Genomic DNA, 18,604 nt, shown 5'->3' with positions numbered 1-18,604 from the left:
TGCGGAGCCTGTGAAGTATACCTGAACTTCCATATACTTGTATGGGACTTGAAACAAAAACCCCATTCTTCACATAAGGGGGTAGGTTAGGGTTAATTTAACTGATATATATTTGACATCTAAATAATGTGACCAAGTATTAGCAAAATATCTTCAGCCGTACGGAAGTTATGCTGGAACATACATATCTCACAGATTTATTAAACAAAAAGCCCGACCCTCGCAAATAGGGGTAGGTTAGGGATAAATTAACTATTCTATATTTTTACTTGACACATATAGGTAACATTGTGACCAAGTAATATCAAAATATCTCAAGCTGTTTGGAAGTTATGCCATAACATATATTTCCTATAAATTTATATGGGACTTTAAACAAAAACCTTGACCCTCGCAATTGGGGGTGAGTAAGGGTTAAATTACCTATACTATGTTTGTTTGTAGTTGACATATTAGTAACACGTGTACCAAGTTTCATGTTAATATATTTAGCCATTTTGGAAGTGATGCTGGAACATACACACATATACACACACATCGTGGGAGATTTATCAAAAGCTGTCCAGAGGAAAAGTTACTGAGTTCATAGCAACCAATAAGATCACTTCTTTCATTTTGCAGAGGTCTTGTTAAAAAGGAAAGAAGTAATGTGATTGGTTGCTATGGGCAACTCGGCAACATTCCCCTGCATCTCCCCCATTGAGTTTTTATATATAACTAGCTGAGTACCCGGCGTTGCCCGGTTTTTCCTTCGCAATCATTGTTGGAGAGGAAAATAAACAGAGGAGGAAGCTTTTGACTTCATATCCCGTCCTCCTATATTGTCATATCCCGTCCTCCTATCCCGTCCTTCTATCTTGACCTCCTATCCCGACCCGTAATATGTGCACCAGGTATTGAAAAATCTCCAGCCGTACGGCAATTATGTGGGAACATACATTTCCCATTGATTTGCATGGGACTTTAAACAAAAACCCTGACCCTCAAAAATGGGGGTAGTTAAGGGTTAAATTAACTATCCTATATTTTAAGTGGACATATAAGTAACATGTGACCAAGTATTATCAAAATTTCTACAGCCATTTGAAAGTTATGCAGTAACATATATTTCCCATAGACTTGTATGGGACTTTAAACATAAACCCCGCCCCTGGTAAGTGGGGGTGAGTAAGGGTTAAATCACGTATCCTATGTTTGTTGTTGACATATAAGTAACATGCTTTACATGTGAGCAAATCCACTTTTTTTTCACGTACTGGAGGAGTGCTGCGCTTTTCTATTTCTATACCACGAGGACTCTGATCAAGTCTGGGCGCTGGCACCCCACACGGATTGGGATAAGTAGTGCTGCAATACCATTTTGTGTATATATATATATGTGTGTGTGTGTGTACATATACAGTATGTGTATTTACATATGTGTGTATATATACATTTTCAGGGGGTGAGAGACTTATTCAATCTGATCAGATGTTCAAACTTCCTGTCGTGGCTTTCAGCAAGAAAACACCTTAACTATATTTTTTAGATCTAATGGTATTGGTGATTGTGTCGCTGGTTGTTGGGTATGTGGACAGTCACAACCAGTTCACAAGCTCCCTTGTGAAATTCACTCTTTCTTTACTCTCCATCATGCCGCTGTCCTACTACATTGGAATGGCTATAGCAAGGTAAGTGAACCTTTGCCCCTTCTTGTCTGGTTGGGCGATTGCCCTATGGCCTACCGCCAATTGAGCAAATAATATGTGTGTCTACAGTTCATGAAATGTCTATATAAGCAACATGTCTTATTATATGTACAAGATTTAATAACTACCGTATTTATCGGGGTATACCACGCACCGGCCTATAACACGCACCCTCATTTTACCAAGGATACTTGTGTAAAAGTTTTTTACCCAAATATCCTTAGTAAAATGAGGGTGCGTGTGTGCGCATGCGTATACCCCGATACACTGTTTCTGACCCCTCAGAAGCCCCCAGAAAAGGCAGGGGGAGAGAGGCCGTCGCTGCCCGCTTCTCTCCTCCTGCCTTTCCTGGGGTCTAGAGCCCTGCTGCTGCCGCTTCTCTCCCGCTGGCTATCTGCGCCGCTGCCCATTCTCTCCCCCTGACTATCTGTGCCGGCGCCCCATTGCCGGCGCCGATAGCCAGGGGGAGAGAAGCAGCGCCGGCAATGGGGCAGCGGCGCCGATAGCCAGCGGGAGAGAAGGGGCAGAGGCACCCATTGCCGGCGCCGCTGCCCTGTTGCCTCCCCCGTCCCCGGTTGTATAATTGCCTGTAGCCGGGGTCGGGTCCGCGCTGCTTCAGGCCTCCGGTGTGCGTCCCCTGCGTCGTTGCTATGCGCGGCGCAATGACGAATGACTATCGGTGCTGGCAATGGGGCAGCGGCACCGATAGCCAGGGGGAGAGAAGGCGCCGGCAGCAGGGCTCTAGACCCCAGGACAGGCAGGGGCAGAGAAGCCGGCAGCGACGGCAGGTCTCTGCACCTGCAAAGCCGCTGCAGTTCATTGATTTAAAGTGCCCGCTTTAAATCATTGAACTGCAGCGGCTTATTGGCGTATAACACGCAGGTAGACTTTAGGCAAAAAAATTTAGCCCAAAAAGTGCGTGTTATACGCCGATAAATACGGGATATGCGTTTCCCACTTTTTCACCTCATTAATGGGGATCAAAACTTTTAAGAGACAGATTATCCTTAATTAATGCATATAAAGTAAATTATAAATGTGCTTTTTATTTTGAAGTGACATTTTGTGGGCATCAGAACCAATTACCAGTTTTACATAAAGTTTTGGTTTCAAGATACAATATTTTCAATTTACAGTGGTTGTCCTGGGACCACTTAATATTGTAACTTGAGCAACTGTCTTGGTGCTCCATTGTCCGCATGTATTTATACTAAGGTTTTTATATGGTCCATAGAGTTAGTGTGCCAAAGTTATTTTTTATTTTTTTGAATAATGTTTGCAGTTTTAACACTACTTTATATTTTCTTTTGCTATCTTGTGGAAAACTGTAGTATCTCAGCTCAGAGTAACTTTGCATTGGGAGCAGTGGTGAATGCTACATTCGGCTCAATTATTGAACTGACCTTCTACATCACTGCACTGATAAAGGGGGCGAGGGAGGATGACAAGTGCTATGAGGAAGTGGTGAAGTCTGCCCTGACTGGCACATTGCTTGGGTGTGTCCTCTTCGTTCCTGTGAGTCTTCCACAATAATATTGTTTTATATAGTCCACACAGACTTTGCAGAGCTGTACACTCATACTGATCTTTGTCCCCTATGGGGCTCACAATCTAAATCTCACAATATAAATTCGCCTACAAGTATATCAGTGTTTTTGGAGTGTGGGCACAAACCATAAAAATCGTACACAAACACTGGGAGAATGTACAAACTTGTGGCAGATGTTGTCATTGGTAGGATTTGAACCTAGGCCCCCAGCCCTGCGAGGCAACAGTGCTGCCCTACAATAAGAATCCTTGTCATTTTGTGCAGTTTACTTGTGAAATAATAAGCTTTTTAAAAGTTTGCTTAGAATATATAGGTTGAATGCATTTAGTAAAGAACTCCGCGCAAAATGTGACATCTCAGATGTACTGTGATTACTTCTAGGGGCTGTGCATGGTGATTGGAGGAATAAAGCATCGAGAACAAAGATTTAATAGCCGCTCAGCTGGTGTGGGCTCTGCCCTCCTCTTCATTTCTGTTGGAGGTGAGAATCCTGTGAGTTTTCAGCAATAAGTACTTCTATATGGTGGTTTAAGAAACTTCCTAGTGTTTTAAAAGCACTAAGCATTTTTTTTTTTAATTGCCACACGTGTTTTCAGACAGATTTTTATTTTATTTTATTATATTTTTTAACAAAGGGAGACAAGGAATATGGCTTAGCGGAAAGTGGCTTCAATAAAAAGGGTGCCAAATTTTGGCATACATTTGGCCTCAAAGTAACAAACTTAAAACTAATCAAATGTTCGACTAGACATTCTAAAGATGCTCCAGGTTTCCAAGCACCCTGGGCCACTGTTTAAAAACCTGGTGCACTGTTAAAGGAGTACTCCTTATTATTTTATCAACTGGTTCCAGAACAGATTTGTAAATGACTTCTATTAAAAAATCTTAATCCTTCCAGTACTTATTAGCTGCTGAATTCTACAGAGGGAATTATTTTATTTTTGGAGCACAGAGCTCTCTGCTGATATCATGACCACAGTGCTCTCTGCTGACACCTCTGTCCATTTTAAGAACTGTCCAGAGTAGGAGAAAATCCCCATAGAAAACATATATGCTGCTCTGGACAGTTCCTAAAATGGACAGAGATGTCAGCGGAGAGCACTGTGGTCATGATGTCAGCAGAGAGCTCTGTGTTCCAAAAAGAAAATAATTCCCTCTGTAGTATTCAGCAGCTAATAAGTACTTGAAGGATTAAGATTTTTAAATAGAAGTAATTTACAAATATGTTTAGCTTTCTGGCACCAGTTGATTGAAAGAAAAAAAAAGTTTTCCCCTGCAGTACCCCTTTTAAACTGTCTGTCTGTTTGGTCCTTTCTGCTCTACTTCCCTTTGACTCTCCTCGCATCCAGGCCCTCTTACAGTGATACTCTGTTATGGCTATACTTCCTTTCTTCTTTCCCTTGGGGCTTTATGTATCCATTTCACTTGATACATGTACAGTGGTCCCTCAAATTACAATATTAATCGGTTCCAGGACGACCATTGTATGTTGAGACCATAACTCTATGGAAACCTGGGATTGGTTCTGAAGCCCCAAAATGTCATCCAAAAATAGGAAAAAGTGAGTATTAAAGGAAAATAAGCAGATGACTAATCCAGATAAAGCATGTTCTTGCATATAAAAGAAAGAGCTGCTGGGAGCTGTAAATCACTGTCTATGTAGAGAACAGGAGCTTCTTTAGGGTCATGTACAGTACAGTGTCCCAAAAAATAAAAATGGAGCTGCCTCCCACCTGAAGCAGCCATCCCTGGCACAGGTAAATTGTACAGAACATGTAATACCTCCCTGTGCTGTAGGGGACGCTACCAGACAGCCAGTCAGTGCATGCATTTTAGGAATACAGGGGTTTTACCAGTGAAATTCCCATTATGATTGGTAAGATCTTCCAGCTATTGACACATTTTGCAGATCTGGACTGTCCGTAGCATTGTATGATGAGTCTGGTTTCAAGTTACAATGGTCTAGAAAAGATTATTGTATGTTGTAGCCATTGTAAGTTGATCACTGTATATCCACTTAGCCATCCCTTGCTGTGTCTCCACTCATTGTGGTATTTAGTTTTTTTTTTTCTTGGCAAAAGCAACAAAAAGCTGCATGGTGTTTTTGGGGCAAAAAATACAGCGGCCAGATGTTAGCTTGGAGTCAATAGGAACATATGAACTGCAACCATTTTGTCATTTTCTGGCTTAGCATGCTGTTTTTTTTTTTTTTTCTTCAAAACTGTCTCTAAGATTTTCAAGAGATCTTGCTGTATTTTTCTCCTATAGACTCCTATGAGAGGAAAAAATGGCAAGATATTAATGCCATGTTTACTATTTGCATGTTTTTTCTGGTAACAAATATAACCAAAAAAATGTCAACATGGCCTTACTTCTAATCTATCTTTATCTCTGTAAAAAAAAAAAAATTTCTGAAAGCAGCGAAAAACTGCCAATACAGATGGGGACTTTGGATCCTGTTGAGGTGTACTTTAACAACTATATGTGTGTCCTCAGGACACACTTGGAGTTAGCTATGATCACCCAGGGATACAGAGCTATTTCCCCATATCCCTGGTTTGGGCCCCCCTTCCCTGTGGTCCTGGTTGCAGTCGCACTCCCTGCGACCGTGATCGTTATGCTCCTGTCAAGTTCAGCTGTTGCCCCAATCCTAATTAAGATTAGCATATCATTCAAGAGAGAGGTTGGAACAGCTGACAAACTGCTTTGCTGACAGAACGGGACACAGCTGACTGCACTATATGTCAAAACAAAGACCGTAGAAGTGCAACTAACATTTAATGAAAACCTGTGGTGAAAATGTATTGCGCAAGAAGTGAGCTAGCCGGAAGCAGTTTACTTTCATTTTAGACATGGCGTTCAACTTTGAACGCCGCGTCTAAAGGGTTAATAGCATGCGGCACTGCGATCAGTGCCGCGCGCTATTATCCACGGGTCCTTGCCGTTGTTGGACCCAGCGAGGCCCCGCGTTATAGAAAGGGAGTGGGTGGAGGGCATACAGGTACGCCCTCCGTCCCCAACAGGTTAATAGAAGTAATTTACAAACCTGTTTAACTTTCTGGCACCAGTTGATATAAAAAAAAAAAATTTCAGCAGAGTATCCCTTTAATACTAAAGCCAAATAGACTACTAGCCAGTGGTGAACACTCCACCGTGTGATCAGAATACTGGTCTAGTATGAAACAGAAATATAATACACAGAACACTGGACTGAGAAACGGATGAGTCTGAACAGACTCAACAACAAGACTCGCAATGTGAACACAGACTAAGATAACAAGGTTAAAGCAGAACGGACATACATAATCCTAAAAAACCGACAAATGTGACAGACTAAAATCTATACTAAACAGAGCCATTAACCATGGTTAAAAAAATATTACAATATAAATATAAGGTGCATGATTAAGCAGACATTTAAATAGCAGAGTTCTCATTGGCTAAGAGCTTTAATTATTCCTTAGCCAGGAAAGAAATCACACAGAAACTGCTCAGACATAAAGACCAATGTCTGAACAGACCCAAAGACATAATACATCTTTTTGAAGGGCCAATATTTATTTTTGAATGATGAGAATTGGGAGGGAGCGAAATAAATTAAAGACTGGGTAGGATCACCATTTTGACTACATTAACAAGGCCCAGCCAGGAGAGATGGGGAAAGTTCCATTTGGACAAGTAGGATCGTATTGAAGTAAAGAGGTGGGTAGTTGCGACCATATAAGGATGAAAGGGAAGGGGTGATTTTCACCCCTAAATAAGAAAGTCCCGAGGAGTAGTCTTTAAAAACGAAGTTAAGGGAAATGAGGTCTCTCATATGAACAGGTACCTGGCAATGGAAGATCTCAGATTTAGTGACATTAACTTGGAGACATGAACAGGCAGAGAAAGTATCTAGAAGGGACAAAAGATTTGGCAGTGACACCAGAGGTTCAGTGATCGTCAGGAGGGGGTCGTCAGAGGATGTCATGGAAACAACCTTTAATGTCTGGGTGACCTCTGATCATGGCCGGGTTCCATCACCAAAACAAATAATGCTGGCGAAAGGGGACACCCCTGGCATGTGCCATGACGGATGGTTTTTGGTTGGGGTGAAGAAGGGAGTTTCAGAAAAGCAGTAGGGGAGGAATATAAATGTGCCAGTACTCTCACAAATGGGCCGTAAAAGCCAAATTTTGAAAGAACCGTAAACATACACTGCCAAGAGACAGTCAAAGGCCTTTTCCATATCGAGCGATAAAACCGAGATGGGGGTAGATGTGGTGTTGGACCAGTGAATAAGATAGAGAACCTTCCAGATATTCCCAGGGGCCTAACGGACAGGCACAAATCCCACCTGGTCATGATGTATCAAGCTTGGCAAATATCTGTTCAAGTGGGTCGCCAACATAAGTCAAAAGCTTTGTCAATATTTAAAAGCGATATTTGTATATAGAATTAGCCACATGCAGGTGATCTTTATTGGGTTTGGGCAAAACTGTAATTAAGGCATCTAAGAACTGAGGGGGGGAGAGTTGAAGGAGACATAAGGGAATTAAATAAAGTCAACAAAGGAGGTATCAAAATGGGGCCAAACTTTTTTATAATAAGCCGCCGTCTGACCATCAGGCCCAGGGGATTCGCCTAATTTAAGACTCGTTTGAGGAAGTTTCCCTTGCTTTATCCAGAGGTGTGCATTCAGGGTCTCTCTAGGGTAAGGTGAGAGGGTAGGAAGGGTGACAGTTGAAAGAAAGTTGAGGAGAGAATCAGGAAAGGAGGGAGGGCAAGCAGGTTCAGAGTAGAGGGAGGAGTAGAAAGAATGAAAGGCAAATGCAATTTTATCAGGGTGGTAAGAGCAGAGACCTGGGCAGAGCTGGAGGCTATGGACCCTATTAAATGAGGTCATTTGTTTTAACGTAGTCGCTAGCAGACAATAAGGTTTATTAGCGAACCTATAATAGTTTTCCTTTGTTCCACCTCATAGCCTTCTCAACTCCAGTCCACTTTAAAGCATCCAGCTGCACAGGGCTGGTGCAAGGATTTTTGCCGCCCTAGGCGAAAGTTATTTTGCCGCCCCCTTGACCCCGCCCACTGGCTCCGCCCTTTGACACGCCCCATCTTACAACTGCGGTGACACAGTGTGTCAACCCAGTAGTATTGAGATTACATGAGGAGGTTTGTTACAGTGTAACACACCACCTCCTCATGTAATCTCCTTACTACTGGGGTGACACACTGTAACAAACCTCCTCCTCATGTAATTTTACTACTGGGGTGACACACTGTAACAAACCTCCTCCTCATGTAATCTCCTTACTACTGGGGTGACACATTGTAACAAACCTCCTAATGTAATCTCATTACTACTGGGAGGTAGTATGTGTAAAACTACAACAATCAGCATACCCATACATCTATTGGGCCTCTGGGCATGCTGGGAGTAGTAGTTTTGCTACTTCTGGCACCCAGGTTGGGAGAAATTGCCTCAGAAGTTACAGGACAAGGAGTAAAGATGGCGATAAGGAGTTTATAGGTACATGATACTTTACGCACCAGGGCATACCTCCTCTACTCAATCTTTACTCCTTCTGTAACTTCTGAGGCAGTGTTCCCCAACCAGGGTGCCTCCCGATTTTAGAAAAACAAACTACAACTCCCAGCATGCCCAGAAAGCCTTTGGCTGTCTGGGCATGCTTGGAGTTCTAGTTTTGCTATATATAGTGAGGAGGTGGTGACACCAGGTTCAGTGCAGTTTCATCGAGTTACCTGGTGTCATGCCTGGTGTCCTGCATGACACGGGTGAGGTGGTGTAACCGCCGATGGGCCCATGGGTTGGGTAAGTGGCGTGGTGCTCCGCTCTTCCTCGGCATGTTTCAAAACGCCGGCCCGCCTGTTCTTCCTGCTCTTCAAAGCAATCATTGCAGGCGGGAGTTTGTCTATTAAAAAAAATATATTTTAAAACACAGGAAATATCTATCACTGAGATAAAAGATAGATAGAAGATATATCGATAGATATAAGATAGAGATATGAGAGAGAGAGAGATATGAGAGAGATATGCAAAATATCCGATGTGAGATAGATGTGAGAGAGATGTGAGAGAGATGTGAGAGAGATGTGAGAGAGATGTGAGAGAGATGTGAGAGAGATGTGAGAGAGATGTGAGAGAGATGTGAGAGAGATGTGAGAGAGATGTGAGAGAGATGTGAGAGAGATGTGAGAGAGATGTGAGAGAGATGTGAGAGAGATGTGAGAGAGATGTGAGAGAGATGTGAGAGAGATGTGAGAGAGATGTGAGAGAGATGTGAGAGAGATGTGAGAGAGATGTGAGAGAGATGTGAGAGAGATGTGAGAGAGATGTGAGAGAGATGTGAGAGAGATGTGAGAGAGATGTGAGAGAGATGTGAGAGAGATGTGAGAGAGATGTGAGAGAGATGTGAGAGAGATGTGAGAGAGATGTGAGAGAGATGTGAGAGAGATGTGAGAGAGATGTGAGAGAGATGTGAGAGAGATGTGAGAGAGATGTGAGAGAGATGTGAGAGAGATGTGAGAGAGATGTGAGAGAGATGTGAGAGAGATGTGAGATAGATGTGAGATAGATGTGAGATAGATGGATAATATACAGATGTATAGATCAGTATTTCCCAACTAGGGTGCCTCCAGCTGTTACAAAACTAACTTTCAGCATGCCTGGACAGCTAAAAGCATATTGGGAGTTAAAGTTTTGCAACAGCTGGAGGCACCCTGGTTGGGAAACCCTGAAATATAAGATGTGGTAATATAGAGAAAAAGAGAGACCGCAAACGGCGCCTCGTGTATTACCCTTTAGAGTAGGTATGGAGAAGTAAAGCCCCTTAAGTGGCTGCTCACCTTGGAGAAGGAGAAATGGTGCATATCACCTCAGAGGTCTAAAGGTGGAGCAGGCTGCTCAGCCGGAGGGTCCGCAGGAGGCAGGTGAACCTGTCCTGTTGAAGTATGCGAAGAGGTAGAGGAAGAAGGACCAATGATAATCCAGGCGCTGCTAGCTCAAAAACACCGGAGGCAATGGGTTATAGATGAAAGATCCTGGCAGGGATCATATTTATTTAAAAAAAAAGTACAGATGACGCGTTTCGAGGGCAAACCCCTCTTCATCAGATCAGCATAACATACATAGGACACATGGCAAGTTTAAATACAGTGTGAACATGTGCCAAAAATGCAAAGTGGGCGTGGCTAGAATGGTCAAAGGTCACTACAGGTGTTGCCCTTACACACCTAGCATAGAATCAACAATCATAAAAACATGAAAATATAGTAAGGAAAGGATGTACAATTGTATAGTGTGAAAACTGGTAGGCTAAAGAGGTGGATATTCTGTAATGCTGCATTGAAGCAGCGACATATACAAGTGCAGATGCAGGCAGCGCTCATCCCGAGTTGGTTGTTAGGGATGCGTCGCTAACCACATGGGAGGCGGGGGGACAGAGCCAATCAGCAACGTACAGCTGCATTGACCTATCAGCGGACAGCGCGGTCCGGCCAATCAGCTGGCATTGCCGCGCTGTTTGCAGGAAGCGACGCGTCCCTGCTGGTTGTTAGGGACGCGTTGCTATGAATCTGTTTCTCTTGTATCAATTACTCAATATTTGTTATATATACTCTTGGCCCAATATCTACTCACTTACTAATTTATCGAGTGTTTACATTTTAACATATTTTGCATCTTATTTACCGTGTGCTTTTATGTGGTTTTACTAACATCCCAACACTGCGTATTTGTAATTGTTTTTTTTTTACTCCATATTTCTAAATTTATATCCATATTTATGACATTTATATTGATTTCCCTTATGTTAATATTGATTTTATATCCATGAATTATATACATATATAGATTTATATCCATATTTATAATATTTACATTTATATTTTTACTTTCATTTTATATCAATTTTTTTACCGCATATTCCTATATACTGTTCTTTTATCTAATTCACCATAGACATTGGGCTTTTGCTTTATATGTCACACTTTTTTCGACGAGGTTTTTGGTGATTTATTGCCCCCTTACGTCCGGTTTTATTATCATTATATTAAAACCATCTTATCTATTTTATTCTGCACTTCTATGTGTATATTTGTCATAGACAGCTCTGGTTCTGTTAGCACTCATATATTCCTACATTTTGGTTATGTTACCCCTATGCCCTGATTCATTATGGCTCTCTAGACACGCTTTATCTGATAATCATGTGTCTATGATCCATTCCTCCTATTCTCCCTTTTCCTCTCCCCCTCCTTCATTCCCCCCCCCCCCCTCTTTTTGTTTACATTTTATTATTTCTGGCAGTCCACTTGCAACTGCTGTAGGCCTATAACTTTTAGCCCACTCCAATGAGTGTTTCTCTAGTTCTAATCGCGCTTCCTATTTATCATGCTCCGCCCCTTTGTCACGGGGTAGGGCTAGTAACTCCGGCCTTCGTATTGACGGCTTCGCTTCCATCCTCCCATTCATAGCAACGCGTCCCTAACAACCAGCAGGGACGTGTCGCTTCCTGCAAACAGCGCGGCAATGCCAGCTGATTGGCCGGACCGCGCTGTCCGCTAATAGGTCAATGCAGCTGTACGTCGCTGATCCCCCGCCTCCCATGTGGTTAACAACCAACTCTGGATGAGCGCTGCCTGCATCTGCACTTGTATATGTCGCTGCTTCAATGCAGCATTACAGAATATCCACCTCTTTAGCCTACCAGTTTTCACACTATACAATTGTACATCCTTTCCTTACTATATTTTCATGTTTTTATGATTGTTGATTCTATGCTAGGTGTGTAAGGGCAACACCTTTAGTGACCTTTGACCATTCTAGCCACGCCCACTTTGCGTTTTTGGCGCCTGTTCATACTGTATTTAAACTTGCTATGTGTCCTATGTATGTTATGCTGATCTGATGAAGAGGGGTTTGCCCTCGAAACGCGTCATCTGTACTTTTTTTTTTTTTTTTTTTTTTTATAAATATGATCCCTGCCAGCATTTTCATCTATAACCCATAGTAACCCATCTATAACTTTCATCTATAACCCATTGCCTCCGGTGTTTTTGAGCTAGCAGCGCCTAGATTATCGTTGGTCCTTCTTCCTCTACCTCTTCGCTGAAATATAAGATAGATAGGAGATAGATAGAGGGAAGGGGACAAAGTGCTGTTTAGGAGTCAGTGGGCAGTAAATGGGCAATTTCTCAATGTTTCCTCAGCAGGGTGCCTCCAGCTGGTGCAAAACTACAACTCCAAGCATGCCTGGACAGGCAGAGGCATGCTGGTTGATGTAGTTTTGGCACAGTTGGAGGAACCCTGCTGAGGAAACATTGAGAAATTGCCCATTTACTGCCCACTGACTCCTAAACAGCACTTTGTCCCCTTCCCTCTTACCCCCAAGAAATTTACCTTATAGATGGCGGCCTCAGTGCGGGCAGCCGTAGGAGTGCGCGCCGCGGTGGAGCAGGAAGCAAAGCATGTGCTCCTGCTCCAATAGCGTTGCAGCCTGGTAGGAGAGCCGGGGAGGAGCATCACTCGCCTCCCAGAGAGTCAGTGCGGCCTGGGCTCCTGCACTGACGGCCTCAGGCTGAATGTTTTATAGTAAGATGGTGCCCCTTTGCAGGCTGGATTGTCTAGCCATCAGTCCATGTCCTACTGCGCTGCTGGGGGTTGCAGCTGGGATCCCGGGCCCCTTACTGAGGTACTGGCTGTACCCCCTGACGGCGGCCCTTGGGGGGAGGGTGAGCGCGGAAGTCTAAAGTTGATGATTTGTACGCTTGGAGGAGTGCAGCGCTTCATGCCGCACTCCTCCAAGATAAGAAGCACAAGGGGGTGAGCGCTCTCTGATCTCTAAAGGTTTTTTGCGGAGGTCAGAGCTGCGCCCCCCAAGAGAGGCCGCTGTAGGCGGCCGCCTACTTTGTCTATAGGCAAAACTGTCCCTACAGCTGCACCTTTGTATCCTGCAAAGCCTGGAAGAGGGAGAGGGGTCCTGTTGGTGGGCAAAAGGCAGCCTATGTAATTTTAGCTTCCAACGCCACTTGTGTTTGGGTGAGATCACATTTAATGCCAGTTGCTAGGGAAATTATGCGACCTCGGATAGATGATTTGTGCGCCAACCAACCCCACTTTGGGTTGGAGTCCGTTGTAACATTGGTGGTGAAAATAGATGTCAGGTCGTTCGACAATTGTTGTTTAACTCAAGGCATCGTGAGAAGCCACTCATTAAGACTCCAACGAAATGGGTAATGAAGGGGGTCCATAAAGTTAAATGCCGCCAACACCATATCGTGATCGACCCAAACAGACAACGTGATGGGTGTACAGCAGTTGAGGCAAAGAAGGCTGATTTGTTAGAAGCCAATCAATTCTAGTATAATAGCGCTGGGCAGGAGAATAGTAAGAATAACCTCTAGCTGTGCCATTAAACTCTTGCCAAGTATCAGCCAGTGAGTTGGTAACAAAAAGAGTAGAGAGAAAGCAATGTTGGGCCCCTGATCTGCAAAACGGGGCAGTGTTAGAGCGATCCAACTTGCCATTATATACCATATTGAAATCACCCACCCAAATCAAAATGTCATAGGTTAGGGAGCCAAGCAGGTCACCTATTTTATGAAAGAAGGGCAGAGTTAGATCAGTATGTGCATAAGTATTCACTAAGCAGACACTTATCATACAAAGACCCTAATAACAGCAGATATCTACCCTCAGTATCTGAACGCTCCTCTTGAACCTGAAAAGGTAAAGAATTATGAAGCATTGTCATCACGCCCCTACTTTTTTGTAACATAAGTGGACATGTAACATCTAGTATAAGACTTATGAAAAAACTGAGGTAGAGATTCCCTTGTGAAATGCATCTCTTGTAAGCGTATAGCAACTGGCGCATGTCTTGCGTAATCTCGGAAGGCTTTCCTTCGCTTATTCGGCGAATTAAAGCCCCGTACATTGTGAGATGAGATCTTACTCATGGCGAGAAATCATAGAGGAGCTAAAGGTAAACCATGGGAGCAGGCCAGTGACACAGGTCAGAATAGGCAGCTGGAGATACCAGAGGACGTCCAGCCGACGATAGGCAGGGAGCAGGTAAAGATGACACCAGTAGATTGTACATAGTACAAGGAATAAAACATAGACAAACCAAACATAAACAAAACAAATAGTCCGTGGCAGTCGGAAAGATGGTCCATCCTACTTCCAAACACCCGATTTTCGGGTAGTGAGAGCGCAGTAGTCCAACTCAGAGACAGCCTAAAATAAAAGAACAGCAGTACCCTGATACAAAACAAAAAATAAAGTCCAAAGCATACAGACTTGCTGAGGGTGAGAGAGCAGAAACCAACAAAGTATTAGAAAAATAAAATGTATAATAAAATGAAATGGCCGTCAGTCCATTATACAGTAGAAGAGTGGATGGTAGGAAATATGTTGCGGAACCATGTCCAAGCTAGGCATTCCAGTTGGAAATATGAGTCCATCCATACAAAATTGCAAAAAACTGTTCCAAAATTACTGGAGTTCAAGGAGGTGCAGCCTGCGGCCCGGGAGGTGGTGTGGCCTAGCGGTTCCTATCAACCAGCAGCCAAGACTGAGCGGGGTGGCCAGAAGGCTGGAGTAAAGGCCGAAGGTCCAATGCCGCTATATTCTCCAGAGCCAAGGCTTCACAGGCATCAGAAACTGTCGCACCACATGAGTATGGCCATTGACTTGGAAGGTGAGGGAAAAGGGAAACCCCACCTATATTTCACTCCCTCCCACTGTAGTAGGGCCAATGTTACAGGACGAAAGTCCCAGCGTCGAACCAGAGTGGTTGTGCCAAATCAGAGTATAGGTGTACCGTAGGAGGTAAGCCAGGCAAGGCTGGGATATTCCGGGCTGCATGTAATAAGGTATCCCTAACCTCTGGATAGTGCAGTTTCATGATCCTGTCTTTTGGAAGTTCAGAATTTTTTCGGCCTAGCCTGTGGATCCTGTCGAAGGAGAAATTATGGCTCCTGCTGGGGAGCAAGGTCATAGAAGAGATCCGTGAAAGTTTCAGGTAGGCCCTGTATGCGTATGTTTGCTCGCTGTGAGCGATTCTCATGGTCCTCAAGCTTCAATTCGAGAGCTTTCAACTGTGCAGCATGGTCGTCTAGATCGTGGTGGTCAGCCTCCAACCGCATCCGCCAGCTCGTCTATTTTAGCCTCAGAGTCCGCCGTGCACTGGCCCAAGTCATGCAATTGTGAAGTAATGTCAGAGAACGCCTTAGTCAGCTCAGTCTGGAATAAGTCCTTAATATTGTGGAACATGGCTGCTGGAGATGAAGCCAGAGTGCCTGAGGATCTCTCCCCATCAGAAGGCAGCACTGGGGAGCTTGAGCAGGAAGCCGCCATCTTAGCGCTAGTGCTCGCTTGGAAGATATCTGGTATAGATTGTGAGAGGTGCTGCAATAGTCTCTGGTTTCTCCTCCGTTGAGAGCGGGACATGTTCCCCTGCAAGTTACCACTAGGTTGGAGCTGAATAAAGGCGCTAAAGAAGGCTGGTAACTCTGGAAAGGGACGCACCTGATGTGAGCTTTGTGCTGACCAGTGAGCCGCACGCATGCGCTCCCCTTAAGAATGGCTTTAAAGGTGTCCATAGCCTTTGGGTTATGTAACAACTGAGGTTTTATTCTGTACCATATGTCAATTTTAGTTTCAGTTGTACATTTTTACATTTTTTTTTTTTTTTTTTTTATATATTCCAGGTGTGTTTGCACCCACTCTCTTCTCCAAAGTATATGGGAAAATGATATGTGGAGACTGTATGGCTTTTGGACAAAATGAAACCAAGTATATCTGCCAGAATTGCCATCTTGAATTGGTAAGTAGTAGTGCATATACAGTGTATTTGGAAAGTTTTCAGACCCTTTCCGTTTTCACTTTATATGTTGCAGACTTCTGCTGAAATAATATATTCATTTCCCCCCTCACTCCACCCTCAAATACCACATAATGACAAAGTGAAAACAGATGGTTAGAAGTCTTTGTTAAATTATTTAAAAAAGGGGAAAAATTAAAGTATAGACTTGACATGAGTATTCAGGAAAAAGCATGTACGGGTTAGCACTAACCTCCAGCACTGACTTGTAGCTTTGACCAGTGAGGTTGAAAAATGAAACTGAATTTTTATTTGGACAAACTGTACAAACACTACATAGCGGTACTTCCACAGTGTTAACACGTTTCAGCTGACACACGCAACCTTAGTCATGGCTACAGATTAGTATTACAATCATGTTTTAAATACAAATGTAGAAAAAGTATTGCTCACCTCTCCTTTTTGTATGCTTATTTTAATGGATATAAATAAAGGATACTTTTAACTGACTGGTGCTGTGGACCATACATTTGAATCATGTTTAAATACTCGTGGGGAAGTGACAAGGGTTATCCAGGAAAAAACTTTTTTTTTTATATATCAACTGGCTCCAGAAAGTTAAACAGATTTGTAATTAACTTCTATTAAAAAATCTTAATCCTTTCAGTACTTATGAGCTTCTGAAGTTAAGGTTGTTCTTTTCTGTCTAAATCCTCTCTTACACCTGTCTTGGGAAACGCCCAGTTTAGAAGCAAATCCCCATAGCAAACCTCTTCTAAACTGGACGTTTTCCGAGACAGGTGTCATCAGAGAGGATTGAGACAGAAAAGAACAACCTTAACTTCAGAAGCTCATAAGTACTGAAAGGATTAAGATTTTTTAATAGAAGTAATTTACATATCTGTTTAACTTTCTGGAGCCAGTTGATATATAAAAAATTTTTTTTCCTGGATAACCCCTTTAATCTTTGTTCCATCAGACCAGAAAGCCTTGTTTTTCAGTTTGAGAGTCCTTCAGGTGCTTTTGCACACTCCAGGTGGGCTTTCATGTGTATTTTACAATACCCAGATTGCTGGAGTGCTACAGTGATGGTTAACCTTAGTCCTCTCTATTACCAAGGCCAGTTTTTCTTTTAATGGGGCCAAAAAGGGTTTTTCCAGAACTATCATATTGGTGTTAGTCAGTTATCTGACTGAAGTGCCAATAGTCAGACCAAGGGCCCTTCTTTACAGACTGACATGCGCAGGATCATGCACTCATCTACAGAGCCTTTACACAGCTCAATCAATTGCATGGCAAGGCCGCTCAAATGATTGCTGGATCATTCATGCTGCCCATTGAAGTAATCACTGTCGGCGCACATCACCTGTTGTACACAGGTTAAAGCGTGGCCAATAATTTAAATGGCTGCACAAAGGATCCAGTAAGCAGGAGAACGAGCTACATAAACAGGTTGTTTCAAAGAGTGCTGATTTGATCAAGAGTCCGGCTGTATAAAAGGGCTTCAAAGGGTATGATATTTCATGGTGGCCAAGGGAGTGTGGCAGAGCTGTAATACTTTCAGTATTTTTTTTATGCCTTTTATAGTTCCTAGTGTGGTTCTAAAAGTATATATTTATTTTAGGTCAATAATAATTTTCATCACTCTGTCTCTGTATTGTAGATTGGACGAAATGGCACAGTCTTCTATAATGAAATTAAGTAAGTACTGGCTCTAGTTAATGTTATGTAGAGGTTTAGTCATGCTCAATTGGCATTGGGGTGCTTTATAATAATTTGAACATGAAACAAATTTCAAATACTGGAGGGAATAAACACAATCAGCTATTTGATTTTTACATGAGAAATACAGGATTACAACACTGGTCATAGGTTTAGAGGAAAATAACAAATATAGCAACCTGAGAAGTTTACAAGTAACATGCCATAAATATGAAGACTTTCGATAGAATTTACCAATCAACACATAAATGACACTGGCATGTCCTCTGTCTGAATTTTCTCAACATCATGTTATGTTTAAAGTATTTTATTAAACAGTATGTAAATAGACTATACACACACTATGCTAAAACTAATTATATCTTCACTGCTTTTATGTAAAAAGTCAAATTTTACTCTTAAAAGGAATGAGCAATCATGACCTAAATCAAAACCACAATTGAATATTTAACCTTGATTATGCTTAAGAATTAAAAAAAATGTGTATATCATCCTGCATATCATTAACCTGTCTGTCAATCTTGTGATTTTCTTAATTCCACAACTTTTTCTTATCAGTGTTGCAATTTCAGTGTTGAGGAGTGTATATATAGTCGGGTTTACAACAACTAAAACACTCTAAGGATATGTCATCCTGATTTCCTCGTTCCAAAGGATAGGAAATAAGTGTCTGATTGTGGGGGGGTCCGATTGCTGGGACACCCTGCGATCTCCTCCATGGCGCCCCTTCTCTCCCATTGAACAGAGCTGTGTCGACCCCTTCATAAAGCAGTGGCCAACACGCCTGTCCCATGTATCTCTATCGTAGAGTCAGA

General features: G+C 42.7%; 1 protein-coding gene across 1 annotated transcript in view; it reads left to right on the top strand.

The window, feature by feature from the left end:
• Nucleotides 1–18,604, top strand: part of LOC130368848 (uncharacterized) — a 109,837-nt gene that overhangs the window by 71,549 nt on the left and 19,684 nt on the right. Inside the window, exons 10-14 of the mRNA XM_056573161.1 lie at nucleotides 1,529–1,670; nucleotides 3,020–3,203; nucleotides 3,619–3,718; nucleotides 15,955–16,070; nucleotides 17,731–17,768. Coding sequence (XP_056429136.1) covers nucleotides 1,529–1,670; nucleotides 3,020–3,203; nucleotides 3,619–3,718; nucleotides 15,955–16,070; nucleotides 17,731–17,768 — 580 coding nt within the window. The remainder of the gene's footprint in view (nucleotides 1–1,528; nucleotides 1,671–3,019; nucleotides 3,204–3,618; nucleotides 3,719–15,954; nucleotides 16,071–17,730; nucleotides 17,769–18,604) is intronic.

Source organism: Hyla sarda, chromosome 4, assembly GCF_029499605.1.
Source record: "Hyla sarda isolate aHylSar1 chromosome 4, aHylSar1.hap1, whole genome shotgun sequence".
Taxonomy (NCBI): Eukaryota; Metazoa; Chordata; class Amphibia; order Anura; family Hylidae; genus Hyla; species Hyla sarda.
Note: the sequence above shows the minus strand (reverse complement) of the source record. Positions and strands in the feature narration are given on the sequence as shown.